The following is a 17,960-nucleotide window of genomic DNA, read 5'->3' on the forward strand; positions in this document are numbered from 1 at the left end:
CTGTAGTCCTAATTAATCTCACTTGGGGGCCTGGCAACCCACGTGTTCTTCATCTGAAATAAAGGCACACTTTTAGTAGGGGGAGATTCGGCTTTTGGGTTCCATCCTAGGACTTGCTTTATGACTTCAGGCTAATTTCTTCTTCTTATCTTTCTTTTATATCATATATTTTTAGCCCTTTAGATTCTAAAGCACTTTCTTTTATATTAATCCTCCCAGCGACCTTTGGGTTTGTTTCGTTGGACAGGTTTTATCCCCATGTGAATCTTGAGGCCTAGAGAAGTTTGAAATGGCAGATCTAATCGGCAGCAGAAACAGGATTAGACTCAGTCTCTTGCCTGTGATTGTACCCTCTTCCTCTTAGGCAGGCTGCCACCTGTGTTATACAGATTAAGTGGTGATAGTATCCTCCATCGTCTGATGAAGAGGAGCTGAATACAGAATGTAGTGGCAGAGGGATTCCTTGTTGTGTGTATTATTTAGGTAAATATCTTAAGAGACTTTTATAAAAAGAAGTTAGCATGAAAATAACTGGTATATTAAATCAACTATTTATAACTCTGAATCCTGAACCCCTTTGAAAATCTAAAAGCTGAGAACATTCATTTCAGAAAAATGTATATATGCACATAGTTTTACATATGATATTAAGGAGTTTATGGAATTCCTGAAACCCAGGGGTTTCAGGTATTAGCAATCCTGGATTAAGATTGCACCCGTGGATTATGTCATCTTTTAGTCCATTTGCTGACACAGTTTTAGAGCTTAGAAAGCTTAAAACGCTCTGGAGTGTATGCAGGTCTGTTTGATATGGTCTGATTTATAATTGTTCAGCTGAAAAGGAACACTAGGGACCTGATTTCTTCTTAGGAACAAATGGAATTGATTTGACCTGGTGATACAACATCAGTTCACCTTTAATCTCTAGTTCCTGTCTAGGAGCCTGGGCTCTACTAAGAAATCCCTGGTGGATATTAATGAAGGGAACACAGTATAACCTTTCCTGCTCTACCTGCCCCGTCCTCCTTAGAGATTTTACTTTAGTAGCTTTGCCCCTTTTTTGGGTGCCTTCAAAAAAAGGAAAGTAATTTTCCTTCCTATGAATGGTTGAGACCTTTTTTGAATGAGGAGTATAAATACTCATGGGTATTTATCGAAATGAGTGATGCCATCTCCCCACTTCCCACATATAAGAGCTGAGGCCCACAGAGGAGCGTTTGATTGCTGAAGGCCTTTGGGTTGATGCCCTCTCATCTTGCCCAGGTTTCCAAAAGAGTTTTGCCAAATAAAGATTCATCTTTAAGTAATGCAGGCTACTCTGTTAGAAGCAGCTGCTGGAGATTTAGAGCATTTTTAAAATTTCCTCCCTACTGATTATTTGACTATTACTGGCTGTCTTTATGGAACGTTTCTTTATTAATAGAATTTTTCCTACTCAGAACCCCTAAAGGGTAGTTATTTTAATAAACTAGAGAATTCCAGGAGCCTAATGGAGCTAAAATGGCAAATGGTCCAAAATCAAGAATCAGGTAACTTCACATGCAAAAAATAGTGTGAATCTTATGGGTATGCCTATTTGCATGCTTTTATTGGGAGCCAATGGAATTCTATTTTTTCCTACCACAAATAAAATAATTCTATGCTTTGGCTATTTCCAAAGAAAAATTTCCCTGATTGCATTGGGTGGTATTTGTGGCATGAATTATGAATGATATGATAAAAGGTATATTGTATACCAATTGGCAAACCTTTTTCTGGAAGTAGTCTTCTAGAAAGCACATCACAAAATTGTTCAATCACATTTTTTCCCCTTTTGACAACAGGTCAGAGAGAAATAAGAGCTGTGTTTGATTTAAATGTTAAATTGCAGTCTCTCTGCCGTTACCGATCTAGGCTAGAGAGCCATCTGGTTTTTCTGTCCGAGGCAGTACAGTTAATTAGACAGGCGTGCCATTTACTGGAGAATAATTAATCAATTACTATGGAAGGAGCCTCGGAGAGAACGATGTAAGTTGGTCAGTACTCAGTGGATGGTAATTAATTGGTATGTTTCCTTCTCAATCAACAGATGTGGGAGAATATCAAATGCTGTACAAACACACGCACACATACACATATACGTACACATACACATGCATATACATATAGAGAGAGAGAGAGAAATGGAAGGTCCTGTTAAGACATATTCTGGGTTATTAGAGAATATCAGATAGATGGCCTGTCTCTCCAGCCTTCTAGAACTTTTAATGTGTATTTTGTGTAGGGATAAGGAGTATTTTTTGTTTATATCCATATTTCTAAACCCAGTGAGGCCTTACAATATAATACACAGTTATCTGTATTCCAAAATTGTCCCTTTTTTGGTTTGTTTTAACCATTAAGATTTAAATAAAGGTGTTAGGGAGGGAGAAATAGTTGCTTTGCTTGAAGATGGCTAACAATTTTTTTCTCTAGTAAGCTGCTGTTTAGTAAACAGTTTTGCTGTGGCAGGCTACGTTTAGATCTTTCTTTGAACCTCAGGTTATTAAAAATATCTTGTGACTTGCGTGATTCTACAAAAGTGGTTTGTATAGTTAGAGGCATGGTCTTCTCTGGGTATTCAGCCAGCAAAGGTCTTGAGAGCATGTGTAATTCGAGAATGCTAAGAGTTGAAGAAAGGGGCAAGAGTTCCTGGAGGGGGTGCTGGGCATTACAGCAGTCTACCAGAGAGTAGGAGTATTACATGAGTGACTGTTTTTCCATAATGGTTAATGAATGGATTGACAGAGGACATGTGGGCAAATGAAACAGTGACAAGTGCTAATTCTGTAATTTTTTTTTTTTTTATGTTGGTGGTGGCCGCGGTCGTGGTTCCTTCTTGAAATCTATTGAGAGGAGTTGTTGCTCTGTCCCTATACTTAAGTTAATGTCTCTGTACTGACAGTAGGTTGGATAAAAGGATTAAAATGCACTGGACTTAGGTTAACTGCGTAAAATGGCTGGGCTGCATCAAGATCAGTAAACAAACAGGATGGCTCTTAGACAGAATGAATAAACAGTGAGCTGGGTCAGAGTTTGGCCAACCTTTAACCTTTGTGGCCACCTGGGGAGGATTATTGATGATGTGAATCCATGCAATAGCTTATGCTCATTTTTGCGTTGGTATCACCCATCTTACCCACAAAGCCAAATCAAAATTAAGTATGTCTTCCACTCTCCGATCTGAAGTAGCCTGTGGGTCTCCTACCTCCCCGCCCAACCCAGAGCATTTTGGGAAATGGGGCTTCTGTTCACCCCTAGATAGTGGGCACCTAAAACACTCTTTCTCCTTCTTTGGAGGCCTGCCCTGTTCATCTCAGTTAAGATACAAGGTAAAAGACTCATATGAAGTGAGTTTTTAATTTGTCATTTACCCCTTACTGTTTAGAATGAGATCAAAGAAAAGACCTAAGAGAAGGTAATGAGTTCTTCATATTCATGTCCCCACTGGGCTACAAACCTAATACCATCTTATTTAGTTTTTGCTTTTCTAAACCTGAACATTAGCAATCTTTACTTTTTCATGAGAGTGTTTTAAATGTGAATGTTGGTTGTGAAGTCCTACCGTGTTTCCCCAAAAATAAGTCAGACAATCAGCTTTAATGTGTCTTTTGGAGCAAAAATTAATATAAGACCCGGTCTTATTTTACTATAAGACTAAGTCTAATGTAATGTAATATAATACCAGGTATAATATAATATAATACTGGGTCTTATATTAATTTTTGCTTCAAAAGATGTATTAGAGCTGATTGTCCAGGTAGGTCTTATTTTCGGGGAAACAGGGTACATCACAAAAGGGGATAAAAATGTTAAACCTAGGAATTTTTGGCAACCATTTGTTTCTATTACGTTTCTATGGCTTACATACAGAGAGTGCCAAAAGAATGTATACATATTTTAAGAAAGGAAAAACTTAATATTAAACTTAAAACTGTAGTACTTAATATATACTGATAACAAAAGATGAATACAAGTCATGTGTATACATTTTTTTGGCACCCCAGTATTCATAAAGAGCTGTCTGCTGCTGAACTTTTCTGTTATCTAGGCCAGAAGTCCTTTCCTCTAGGTCAGCTTCAGATTCAATACCAGATTGCCTGGGTAAGAATGCGCAGATACTGTTTGAAATTAGATATCAAGATAAAAAGACAAAGAGAGAAACTTATACCTCCAGTTTCACCACTTGAGGTGAAGTTCAATTTTGTGGTTAATTCAAATAATAATTGTGTTTCATAAATCTGGATATAATTATATACTTTGGGTTTCCTTTGGTAGTGATTAGTGTTGGCACTGTTTGATCCTTGTTTTCTTGCTCCCTGTAACAAATATTTAAATACTTGTGAGATGGCTAATCAAGACTTGCAATGCTCTGTCCTCTTGAGAGCTAATCATTAGCAGGGCCACAGTCACAGGCTCCAGCTGGAGTCTGGGAGAAGACGGACCCTTCCAATACAGCTTTAGAAGAGAGAAATCTTTCCAACTGCTCTGATGATGTTAAATGTACCTCTGTACTCAGCCCACTAAAAATAATCTTTATTTCTACAAAGCTTTAAAAAGAAAGAAGGAAGAAAGGGAGGGCAGGAGGACAAAAGAGCTCTTTTGGCTACCTTGTATTTTAAAATAGCCCAGAACTCTGTCCCCTCTCTTGGAATACTCATCTCCCAGATATCCACTTGCTCTCTCATTTCCTTCAGGGCTCTGCTCAAAATGCCATTTTATCAGCGAGACCTGTGACCACCCTATATAAATGGAAATTAACCACTCCAGCACTCCCTGTATACCCTAACCTGCTGTTTAATTTTTCTCTCTACCAGCCCTGGACACATTACATATACAAGTACATATTCTTTTTAATTTTTTTTCCTACCCACTCTCCACTCACATTATATATGTATATAATTCTTTTCCTCTTCCAACTCAATAAAATGTAAGCTCCCTGAGGGTAGGAGCAGGGCCTTTTTTGATCAATTCTGTTTCTTTCCCTGGAACCGTGCCCAACCTATAGTCGATATTTGATAAATATTTGTTTAATGAATAAAGGGATGGACTTTTTATTTCAGTCTCCCACAGTCAGCAGTATCCTAGGCAGCCAACTTTGAATGCTGGAAAGGGCCCAGCAGACAACTATGAAATGTCATAAATGAATTCCTCAGGGCAGTTTTGTGATTCTAGTGTGTGTGAACACTTAAATGGTCTGACTAGACGGCAGTGGGTCAAGACCCCCTCCTTGGAAATCATCCCGAGCTGTTCCCTTGTGGTGGTTCCAAGAGGAAGAGAGGGTCAGGAGTTGCCCTTATCCCTGAGAGGAAGCCTGTACATTGTACACATTTTCTATGTATTTTAGGGGCTGTCATGTTAAATCCAAAAGGCCTTAACTCCGTGGGAGTTTTCTTCCTTCTAAGGCAATCTTCTGAGTCAGCGTTCTGTCTGGAGTCCTCTTTTACCTTTCCGTGGCTCTTTCCCTGGTGAATAGCTGAACAAATTAGGAAAGCACAGATCCTTCACAATGAAATAGTAAAATCTCTCGTAAGCCCAGCCTTGGCTCACTCTTTTTTAGTATTTTTTTTTTCCCCCTTCTTCCGCCTCCTCCACTCTGGTTCAAGCCGTTGTTTCTCAGTCTAGTTGTGTAGGGCACAGCTCCCTGGCCCAGGCTGGTATTATGAGGCAGTCGGTTGCCAGTTGTTGGTTGGCTGCTCACAGCAGCTCACGGCAACTCACACCGGCTGCTGGCCGCTCACGATGGCTGCCGGCCACTCACGCCAACTGCCAGCCACCAGCCACTCCTGACAGCACACGGTAGCCCACGGTAGCACACAGCAGCCCATGGCTGCTCACGATGTCTACGGCCACTCACGCTGGCCACTGGCTGCTCCTGGCAGCACACGGTAGCGCATGGCAGCACAGCAGCCCACGGCAGCCCAGTGCAGCTCATACTGACCTCTAGCAGCTCACGCCGACCTTCCAGCTGCTCACGGCATCACAGCTTGAGGGAGAGCTGTCGGTCACAATCTTAGCTGTAGAGGGCGCAGCTCACTGGCCCATGTGGGAATTGAACCGGTGACGTCGGTGTTAGGAGTATAGCGGTCCAACCACCTGAGCCAGCATCAAGGAGCGAGCTAAGCCATGCTTCCTGTTCCTGTTGAAACAATAGTCTACAAGAGCACCATCACTTTATCTTGACGCCTTTTCAGTGCTGGCTGGCACTGAAAGGCTGGCTTAGTCCTCAAACCTATCTTGCCTTGCCTTTTTTGTGAATCACTGGGCACCTTGTTTCTCATAATGGCACCTAGTGATTTCTACTTTATCGCATGGTAGTTGTGTACCTACATGTATATTTTCTACTTGATTTAAGCTCTTTGGGAACCCAGATGTTACTTCACATATTTTTGTAAGCACCAGAGTACCTGGCACGCAGTGCTTGATTAGTTAGAATGAATCTTTTCTGCCAACTAGTAGGTAGTTTGGCCAAAATTACGGTGAGAAGAAAGCCCTTGGGCTTCTGCATTCCAACTTCCTAACTTGAATGAGTATAGTGTCATAAACTGCAGGAAATTACTTGGATAGACCCTAAAGTCAGGGCAACTAGGATTCATCTTTTTCTTTTTTTTTAAGGAAGATTTTTACAGTTCAGTAGCATTAAGTACATTCACATTATCCATCACCATTATCCATCTCCAGAACATTTTCATCTTCCCAAGCTGAGCGTCCATACCCATTAAGCAGTAGCTCCCCATTTCTTCCCCCCCCCCCAAATCTTTGGCAACTACCATTCTTCCTTCTGTCTCTGAATTTGACTACTGTAGGTACCTCACGTAAGTTGAATCATACAATATTTGACTTTCTGTATCTGGTTCATTTCCTTTAGCATAATGTCTTCAAGGTTCAGCTATGTTGTGGCATGTAACAGAATTTGCTTTTTAAGGCTGAATAATATTCCATTGTATGTATAGACTACATTTTGTTTATCCATTCACCCATTGATGGACATTTGGGTTGTTTCCACTTTTTGGCTATTGTAAGCATTCTTCAATGAACATTGGTGTACAGATAGCTCAGGTTCCTGCTTTCAATTTGATATACGAAGATCAGACAATTAAGTTCACAAACTCATCCTAGAAAAAATGCTACATATGCTACATATCTCATTGCTATGGTCACCTTCACTATGGTCACCTTTGAAGTACTCCCCTTGGGAAGCTATGCACCGACGCCAGCGCCTAGTCCACCCTTCAAAGCAATTTTGGAACTCTTTTTCTGGAATGGCCATCAGAGCTGTCATCGTATTACTCTTGATGTCCTAAATGTCATCCAAATGTCTTCCTTTCAACATTTCCTTTATCTTCGGGTAAAGAAAGAAGTCATTGGGGGCCAGATCAGGTGAGTAGGGAGGGTGTTCCAATACAGTTGTTTGTTTATTGGCTAAAAACTCCCTCTGTGAGCTGGTGCATTGTCGTATGCAAGAGCCTTGAATTGTTGGCGAAAAGTTCAGGTCGTCTAATCTTTTCACGCAGCGTTTTCCGCACTTCAAAATAGTACACTTGGTTAACTGTCCAGTTAGTACAGATTCATAATGAATAATCCCCCTAATATCAAAAAAAGGTTAGTAACATCATTGCAACAAGTTCATGAACTTAATTGTCAGACCTCGTACACCTAAGAATGGAATTGCTGGGTCATATGCTAGTTCTGTGTTTAACTTTTTGAGGAACTGCCGTACTGTGTTCCACAGTGGCTGCATCATTATATATTCCCACCAGCCATGTACAAGTGTTTCAATTTCTCCACATCCTCACTAATACTTTTCTGCTTGGGGGGTTTGTTTGTGTTTTGTTTTGTTTTTATTTTTGGTAATAGCCATCCTAATAGGTGTGAAGTGGTATCTCATTGTGGTTGTGGTTTTGGTTTTTATTTCCCTAGCAATTAGTGATGTTGAGCATCTTTTCATGTGCTTACTTGCCATTTGTTTTTTTTGGTTTTTTTTTTTTAAAGATTTTATTGGGGAAGGGGAACAGTGTGTACTTCCAGGACTTTTTTCCAAGTCAAGATGTTGTCCCTTCAGTCTTAGTTGTGGAGGGTGCTGTTCAGCTTTGAGTTGTTGTCCTTTCAGTCTTAGTTGTGGAGGGCGCAGCTCAGCTCCAGGTCCAGTTGCCATTGCTAGTTACAGGGGGTGCAGCCCACCATCCCTTACAGGAGTTGAGGAGTCGAACCGGCAACCTTGTGATTGAGAGCCCACTGGCCCATGTGGGAATCCAACTGGCAGCCTTTGGCATTAGGAGCACAGAGCTCCAACTGCCTGAGCCACTGGGCCGGCCCGCTTACTTGCCATTTGTATATTTTATTTGGAGAAATGTCTGGTCAAGTCCCTGCCGGTTGGTTGGTTGTTGCTGAGTTTTGGCCAGCGAGCCTTTTGATTTGCAAATACTGTTTTGTTTTGTTTTGTTTTTTGTTTTGCAAATACTTTCAAGAGGGTGTTTGCTGTGTGGTGCCTTATGAATATATCTCCATTTATCTTGTTTAGTTTTAAAAAGTCTTTCTCTGTATAAATAGATAGGTAGATAGATATAGATATATTATCAATATATAAATAATATATTTTTTTATCCCAACAGTATATCCTTTCAGGCTCTGATGACTTCAACCTGTACATGTGGAGAATTCCTGCAGACCCAGAAGCAGGTGAGTGTACCTGTAGTGTGAACCTGCTGCTGATTTTGGCTCCATTGATTCTGGCATGCTGTGCCCTGAAAGGACAGATCTGTGGCAATAAGGAAGATATTTCTCTTTCAACATAATAAGTTTATCAGAAAAGTGACCAAAGGAAATTTTAAGTAAAAATTAGAAGCCAGATTTAACTACAACCCTCATCTATAGCCATATCTGACATAGTGATGCTCAGCTTTTTTTTCTCCTAAGAACTTTTCTTTAGACTTCATAGACCTCCTTTATAGTCCTTTATAGATCTCCATTTCTCTCTCTCCTATTTCACACCTGGAATATTTTTATCTTGCTTTTACATGGTTTTCCTTTATTATCCATCTGCATGTTCCTGCTTATTCCTCCACAGATAGTTGTTAAGGCCTCTTTTCCCTTTGGTCTCCCTGGTGATATGAACTAAAGTGGAACTTTCTTTGTTGATGGACAGATGCACTCCTTGGGGTTTGGCTGACCGCAGACATTAAAGAAATTAGGAAGAAATATTTCTGCATTTGCTGTAGATATACTCTGAAAAAAAGCCTGCAGCGTTCTATAAATTTGGATCTAGGCCAGCTGAGGTTTCAAATAGCCTAGATCATTCTTCATTCTTAATAATAGTATCCTCATATGCTCAGTTTCGTGTTATACGGGTTGCTTCCTACGGGTAGAAAAATGTGTATTTTTCATTCTCAGGACAGCTCAATACAGCCATCTGCTCTGGGTGATAGATACATGGCATCAAACTGGGAAATGGCCACTAGGAAAGTTATAGAAGACTATGTCAAGTGTCTTGCATGTGTCTAGTGCTCAGAATTTAGGGAAGTTGTTGGCTTGCCTATTGCTGAGTTAACAATATTGTTACCAAACATCTGCCTTTTGAAACTTGTTGAGGCCCACCTTTGGTGTAACTATCCTACTGCTGTGGTCTGCTTACTAAACCTGTTGTAAAAGGCCTTTCCCCCTTCTGGAATTTTGAAAGCATGATGAAGCAGCTTACCTTTTAAGCACAACCAAATAGGACAGCAGCATCTATCTGAACATGAAATGATGGTCTAGCACTAGAGGTATGTCTGTATTAAGTCTCCTGCCCCCATAAATTTTAGATTGATTAGCAGAGACATAATCTTTGGGCTTAACTGTACCTTTTACCTGATCTTAAAAAGCTTTTAATTATTAAGTCAATATGACTTTCAAATAGAAAGTGGATAATCCCCCTTTCCCCAGATTCCAGGACTATTCTCTGGAATCTTTTTCATGGTTGTATGAACAGAGAAAGGGGAAAGAATTGGCAATAGTATTGTTGATTTTTTTCCTCTCCCTGTTGATTTCTATACTGACTTAGGAATGTGAGCCACTGTTAGGTTGACTTTATAAGTAGAAAAAGGAAGGATGGACAAGAAGAAACCTATTGTTTAGGAAAACTAAAAGACGTATTAAAACAAAAAACAGCCAAAACTAAAGTATATAGGAATGCACACTTGGATAAATAAAATTATTTTAAAATGCAGATAGGTGATTAATACAGAAATCAGGGTAATGCTTACTTTAGGGGGGCAGACGGGATTGTAATTGGAATGAGGCATATAGGGGCCTCTGAATGGCCAGAAAAAGTCCATTTGTTGCCCGGGGTGTTCGTTGTAAGGGTACTCACCTTATAAAACTTCATTAAGCTATAGTTTTTATGCTGGTTTCCATCTTTTTTAAAATTCCTTAATTTGAAAATTAAGAAAAATTTGTTTATAACCATGGGTCAAAGAATAAATTACAATAGAAATAGTATTTTTTACCTGAATAAAAATAAAAACATGACAGAAAGGCATTAAAGTACTGCAAGGGTATTTGGCCCAAATCAGGGGTCTACAAAATGTTCTGTTCACATACCCACCCCCACAATCATTTTTTTGAGTTATAACTTGCATATAAAAAGTATATATTAAAGTATACTTTTATTGAGGAATAACTTAAACCTCTGAGATGCCCACCACAATCGGGTGTTTGTTGCCCTAGGGTAACACCAGTGATTAGAAAATCCTTCCGGAAACGTTACTCTCTACCCCTATAGTCCTTTGAGTGGTGGCTTTATGAGAAGGGCCTTATTATGATTTTTCCTCCTTATAGTCTTTTACTCATTTGAAGGTAGCTCTCACGTCCCCTTCTAGAGCTCCTCCAGAGATAGCACCTGCGCTTATTTAGCAGTACCTCAAAGAAATGATGTCAGTTCCTTGGATGTACAGATTTCTGTCCTCGGGATTTGTTCCACCTCTGTTTAAGGATTAACTGAATAAGTTCAACAGATGTAGTCTGACTAGACCAGGGAAAATCTTTGGCTTCCTGATATTACGTGTGCTACATGGTCTTTCAGAAAGTACACTCAGGATCATGTAAGCTGTTTTTGGAGGCCACCGAACCCACGGTCTACTCGTGCTTAGGGTTGGCTAGACGCCCCATGGATTCCACATGCGCTGTGGTTGGTCCTGGATGCCCCCAGCCTTTACTTGGGTTTCTTTGTCCACAAGCACAGGACCTTCTGATTATCTCTTGTTGGATCCCCTAACTGATAGTTGAGGGGTTTGTTCTCTCTGTGTTTAACCCTCAACATTACATCACCAGTCTATCACAGCAAATATGTCCCTTTGATCATCGTCTTACTCTGCGTGTGACTACAGTACCTTTTCCGATTATTTTTAGCAAACCTTGGCTCATTTGGGGACTCAGCCTTCCTGCCACTATTCTGACAACCCACCCACATTTTTCTTTCTTGTTCATATACTTCTTTTCCTATCCTTCCTTCCTTATTCTTTTTTCATTTCTTTTACTATTTTTATAGTTAAGTACTTCTTATTATAAAAGTAATACAAGTACCTAAGTTTAAAATCAAATAATATTACAACGCTTATTCTTTCAAAAACTACCAACAGTTTCTTTTTCTTCCTATAGCATGCGCATAGTATTTTTGAATTTTCCATTTTGGACATTCTCTTTTGGCTTTCTATTATCGAAATCAGCTAGTTTCCCAGAATAGGAATCTTTGATCTCCTATCAGGAGGGTATTTGCCTGGCAGTTGAACTATGGCTCTAAGACCCAGATAAGGGACTAGAGCTGTAGATCTCATATCTATACACAGATTTTCATTTAACCCCACCCCTAGCTGAGTCTGGTGTCCCCAGTCACAAATCTCTTTCAGTTGTCATTTCCCAAGCCTCGCTTATGTGGGAAGGAGTAGTTTCCTGGCTGTGTGTACTGGATGAGGAGTGTGATGGTGAAATTGCTCTTTATACAGGCTTTCATCTAATCCTTTTTATAGCCCCACCCTTCAACCTGCCTATAATTCAACCAATACATAGCACCTCTTTTTACTTTTTACATGTAATTCTCTATTTTTAAATGTTGGCAATTAATTTGTAGTTCAGAAAACATTCAGCAAGGTTCAGCAATGCAAACATAACATATGAGGGCTAGATGCAATTCTTGGGTTCTAGCTTTGAATGCTTACATGACAAAAAGTCTGTCAGGAAATTTCTAATCTGACTGAAACAAAGACGGAATGAAGCTGAGTTCACTGCCTCAATGCATTCCAGTTGAATGTAAGATACTACCATGTTTCCCTGAAAATAAGATCTAGCCAGACAATCAGGTCTAATGCATCATTTGGAGCAAAAATTAATATAAGAGCCGGTCTTATTTTACTACAATATAAGACCGGGTATAATATAATATAATGTAATGTAATACAATATACCAGGTCTTATTTTACTATAATATAAGACACGGTCTTATATAATATATAATTAATATAATATAATATATAATAAATATAATATAAACCGGGTCTTATATTAAGTTTTGCTCCAAAAGACTCTTTAGAGCTGATTGTCCGGCTAGGTCTTCTTTTCGGGGGAACACGGTAAGACAGGCCACTACGAGGAAGCTGGCTTGCCTTAATGGCATAATCAGATGACAAGCAATCAGCATTTATTGAATGCCTGCTGTGTGCTTCACAGTGCATGCCAAATGCTGAGAGTCTAGATGAAGAGAAGTCCTGAGTGTAAGCTAAATGTAAGGGCACCTTTTTCTTCACTCTTCTGTTCAGAAAGACGGACAATCACAAACTCCAGAGATGAAATTTATTATATAAACCGCACTGACTTGAATTGGCTAAGTTATTCGCATCGTGCTTTCCGGTGGGCTTAGAAAATAATTTTGAGATATAAAATCTAAAACCTGCCATAAAACTTGCTACCTGGCAAGATTAGGCTTGAGTTTTTAGTTGATGTCAAATAATAACTCATTTCTAAAAAACTTCTTTAAAAATTAGAGGAAGGATTGGGGTGACCGGCTAGCTCAGTTGGTTAGAGCATGGTGCTGATAACACCAAGGTTGCCGGTTCGATCCCCACATGGGCCACTGTGAGCTGCGCCCTCCTTAAAAGAGTCAACTATGCCATTGTAGCATGAAAGCAATATGTAACCAATGACCATGGCTGTTTCCCAATAAAATTTTTTAAGAAAGAAAAAAAAAGAAAATGACTTTAAAAAAAACAAAAATTAGAAGAATAGAACTGGGAATTTTGCTGTGGCAAAGAAAAAGCCCATCAGAATATGTTTTACACCTCTGAAGTACGTAGGAAGAGCATCTGTTTTTATGTGATAAATCTGAAAATAAAGTAAATAGACCTGCAGTTATGTATTGAGTCCGTGTGGTATATTGAAAGGAGCATTAGGCTTTAAAAATCATACCTGGTTTCAAGTCCAGTGCTGCCACTAACTAGCTGATTGAATGATTCATTCTAGGCAGGTTATGTAACAGCAATTGTCTGAGCCTCAGTTTCTTCTGTAAAATTGCCTCTGCCCCCACCATCTCATGAGATGATTTAACAATCTTAGAAGCTTTCTGAAAATTATGTGCTTTGAAATGTAAGACTTTGTTATTGCTATGTATAAAAAGATCAGTGCCCATAGATCTATAATTTCCAAAGCATTTACTTCCTAGTAACTTAGGTACGGAAGTAATGGATTTGGCAACGTGTGTTGGAGGTAGTGTCTCTGGAAAATATTCATATTGCCTTCTCCTTCCCATTCCCCAAATTCTTGTTGGAAAGGGCTTTAGGGTTTTCACAGATTAAGTTGCTTCCCCTGAGATATGCCTCCACACTAAGACCTTACTATTTATGGAAAGAAGCATAATGTAATAGAGTTGGTAGGCCTGGGTTTAATTCCTGATCCATTTGTCTTCTGGTTGGAAGCTTTGGAAAGATTGTTTAACCTTGCCAAACGTCTGTTTCTTCATCTGTAAAGTAAGAATATTAACAATACAGAAACAATAGTAATATCTACCTTCTTCAGGACATTAGGGGGGTACTCAGTAGCCACTCAATGACTGTCATTCCTCATTAAGAAAGCTTTCTCCCTTTTAACATGGCTCTGAAAAACTCCTTAGAGACCAAGACATGGTGCCCTCCTGAATGGTCGGTTAAATTGTTTTTGTATGAACGTTGCTCTTGACTCAGTAGTTTAAGAGGGGGGATGTTATATGACAAATTTTCCCCTGAACAGAGGGAAAAACATGCAGTTTCACTTGCCAAGTCCCTGCAGCCACCCCCACTGCCAGTAGGCCGATGAGGTAGGCTGGAAGCAGCTGCAAATGCATTTTCACGAGCCTGCATATGTGTGCATGCTCTGGCTCCCCTCCTTCTTCTAGACATGTGTTCACTCGCAGAGAGTTAGGCCTGGGCACCTGCTTTTCCCTCCCATGTAATTGGAAGAACAACTGTTTTTAATTGGTCACAAGTAGTTGGTTGCAAACACATGTGAAGTACAGATGATGAAAGAAGAACTTACCATAATTGACTTTTTTGTGAAATTAAGCATTGCTGTCTGTGGAGCTCTTTTGAGCTTCACTGACAGCACTGGCGGTCCCCATCTGGCTTTTCTTAACTCTTAAGTGGTTTGTGATCCCCAGGAGGCAGCCACTGTTCTTCCGGTCTTGTCAGTACTGTGATTTTTCTCTTTATGATCTGAAACTTGGAGAACTTGGGAATGTGCACTTGGGCCTTTTGGAATTGCTAAGAGGTTGTTTAGGCAACTCTTAGATATAGTGCGGAAAAGAAGTCATCCCTTGTCTCTCATAGCAGTAAATTCTTAATTCTACCAATGGAGTCAGGAATGAAATAGATTAATTTCCTAAACAAGTACTTACAAAACGTCATTTTGGTAGATAATAGCTTTAGCCTTCTCCTGCAAGCCTTGTTCCAAAGAAAATGATGAGATTTACTTCACTTTGTTTACTTATGAGTATCCTTGGATAAGACATTATTCAAAGCCCTGTGGACAATTGAAATGGAAACACTTTCTTGCCCTCAAAGAACTTCCTATCTAAAAGGGATGATAAAAGGGTGTGTGTGTGCACACTCTAAATTTGAAAGTGGGTTCCAAGGCCCATTAAAAGGGTAAATAAGGAGGGCTTAAAGAGATTTGGGGTATCAGTAAAGTTTACATGGAATTAGCATTTCAGAGGACCCGGAAGGATAGGTAGGATTTTAGCCCCTTTATTTTTCTGCTCTTACTGTAGTAAAAAGGCTAAAACAAAGAAACATTCAAAATTGACAGCAGGAAGATAGGGAAAGAGAAACATGTTGGGTGACGGAACCCACTAATGGAGACTGGGTTCTTTTCTGCATGCTTGTATTCCACAGTCTAATACACTCACATCTTTTCATTCATTCATCAAATATTTATTGAAAACCTACTCTATGCTAGGCGCTGTTCTACAGGCTTGGGGTATAGCAGAGGAACAAAAGAGTGCTGCCAACATGTGGCTTACATTCTAGCAGGGAAAACAGGTAATGAAGAATAGACACAATAAATTATATAATATGTATAAAAGGTTAGAAGTGCTATGGAAAAAGAAAAAGTAGAGCAGAATAAGGGGGATAGGAAGTGTTACGGGGATATGCAATTTTAGGTAGGATGTTCAGTGTACACCTCATTGAGAAGGTCACGTTTGAGCAAAACCTCAAAGAGGTGAGCGAGTTAGCCATGCAGACATCTGGGGGAAGAGCATTTCAGGTAAAACCAGTGCAAAGCTTCTAAAGTGAAAATGTGTCAGGTGTGTTTGAGAAACAGCAAGGAAATCAATATGTTGGAGCACAGTGAGGGAGGGGGAGAGTAGTAGGAGTTGAAGTCATAGAGGTAAGTGGGGCACAGGGGTGACTAGTCATATAGTGAAATGGGGAGCCGTTAGAGAATTCTGAGCAGAGGAGTGACATGATCTGACTTATATAATCCTTCACTATAGCTGCTGAGTTGAGGATAGATGGTGGGAGTGGGGCTGCCAAGGCTAGAAATGAGAACTAGTAGGAGTCTCACACAATACCGGTGTGTGGTGATGATGGCTTGGACCAAGGTCATAAGGGTTGGAATCTAGATATATTTTCATGGTAAAAACCATCAAGATTTCCTGATAGATTACCTGGGGGGAGGTAGGGAGTGGTGGTGTCCTATTCTATGTAACCCCAAGTGCCACTGAGGACCACTTCCTAGCGTGATTGAAAGTTGCTCTTAGACTAAGGCATCAAGAAGTCTTGACCAGGTTGCTTTTAGCTTTTGAGTCAAAAGCATAGTCATTCTTGGAGAACTTTGTTGAAGTGAATTAAACAGAAGTAAAAGTTGGTGAGAAATAAGAGTGGTGTCCTGACCCTTAAGGGGCCTGAGGGGACAAATCTCTGGCTGACTCTTGTGGAAAGACGAGCAAAAGTAAGAAGGAGAGGGAAATGAGGACCTGTATGCTGAGGTCCTTGTCTTCTCAGGGGGGACATTTGGCCCTGGCATTTTAGGGAGGTCTGTTTCAGGTTTCTAAGCAAAGGGTTTTCTCTGAGTCCCTTTTGTTTCCTGGGATCCCCCTAAGATAGTGAGTGCGTCACTGATGCTGGAATGTTATGAGAGGCCCAATAATTTTCTTTCCTGAGGTCTTATAGTAGAATAGATGAGGTGATTTATACTCTTCCCTACCTCCCAGCATCCTTTCTGAACCAAAAGAAAGATAGAGGCAAGGGAAGTTTCATCTTACAAAAGAAACCCACAAAGTAGTGCCACATAATTGGCTGAGCCAGCCAAACTGACCATTGGTTTGTACAGAACTGTAGCAACAAATGACAGTTCAGGGATGAATGAGGTCCTTTTTCCTGGGTACATGCTATTTTATTCATTGTGATTAGGTCATGACTCTGCTCGGTAACCATGGGGTGAGGTTGATCCTCACCAGGCCCCTGGCCCTCAGTCTTAGAAATCTTAGAGATTATGTAGGTTATATAATTCTTGGAAAAAATAATCCCTGCCAAATTCCTTCCAACTTGATTCTGCTGTTGATGGGCAGGGTCTGGGAAGGTAACGGAGGAGAGGGAACCCCAAGCTCTTACTGGTGCTGTCATTTTCTCTTTCTTTTGATACTGGCATTTTGACTTTAGCCATTTCAGGCTAAAGAAATCTCTCTGAATTATTCACATCTCCAGGACTGATAAAAATTTAGTCTCTAAAAATCATTGTATCTCAACTGTATAGTAACAGCTGTATTCAATCATCTGAGACCTGGAAACTGGGAAGGGGACTGTAGGGAACCTCTCTGAAGCCCCTTCATTGCTCTGATTCTGTGGACACAGCCCTCGTCACCTTAAACAAATGGTGGCAATAATTCATCCTGTAGCTGTTTACACCACCAGTCTTGGCTCCATTGACTTTCTCCTCCTTTTCAGATTTCCTAGGTACCAGTTGGGGTGGGGAAAAGGACAAAAGACCTCGTATTAAAGTTACCGCCAAGAAGAAAAGCCAGATGAGGTCACAGTGCATGAAAGAACAAGTAGAAACAGTTTTTCCATGGTCTGGAATTTTCAGGCATTGATACCCTTCAATTATTCTTCAGTTCCAAAAGTTACTGTAATTGTATTCCAAGTAACCTTTGACAAAAAGTTTGGTTTGGTCAATAAACTTGAGTTCTGTGGTAGCTGATTCTTTAAGACATGAGATCCTCTGTCTTCCTTTGATGGTGCTTATTCTAGAATTGCCCTCTCCTACAACACTATCCATTTAACAAGTGCTTCCTAAGCACCGGCTTTGGTGTAGGCATTGTGCCCAGGTTCTAGGTCTGCAGGAGATCCGGTTCTACTCTCATGGTCTATTCATTGTGTCAATGTGATGAAATGTCCTGTGGTGCTACTGTAGAGCTTGCACTCAGGATACTATTGGACAGTCTC

At 40.1% G+C, this 17,960-nt stretch overlaps 1 protein-coding gene across 2 annotated transcripts in view; it reads left to right on the plus strand.

The window, feature by feature from the left end:
- Window positions 1-17,960, plus strand: part of DCAF5 (DDB1 and CUL4 associated factor 5) — an 84,476-nt gene that overhangs the window by 55,489 nt on the left and 11,027 nt on the right. For both annotated transcript variants that reach the window (XM_033108097.1, XM_033108098.1), the window contains exon 7: window positions 8,631-8,697. In XM_033108097.1, coding sequence (XP_032963988.1) covers window positions 8,631-8,697 — 67 coding nt within the window. The remainder of the gene's footprint in view (window positions 1-8,630; window positions 8,698-17,960) is intronic.

The sequence above is a fragment of the Rhinolophus ferrumequinum genome, chromosome 6 (genome assembly GCF_004115265.2).
Source record: "Rhinolophus ferrumequinum isolate MPI-CBG mRhiFer1 chromosome 6, mRhiFer1_v1.p, whole genome shotgun sequence".
Lineage (NCBI taxonomy): Eukaryota > Metazoa > Chordata > Mammalia > Chiroptera > Rhinolophidae > Rhinolophus > Rhinolophus ferrumequinum.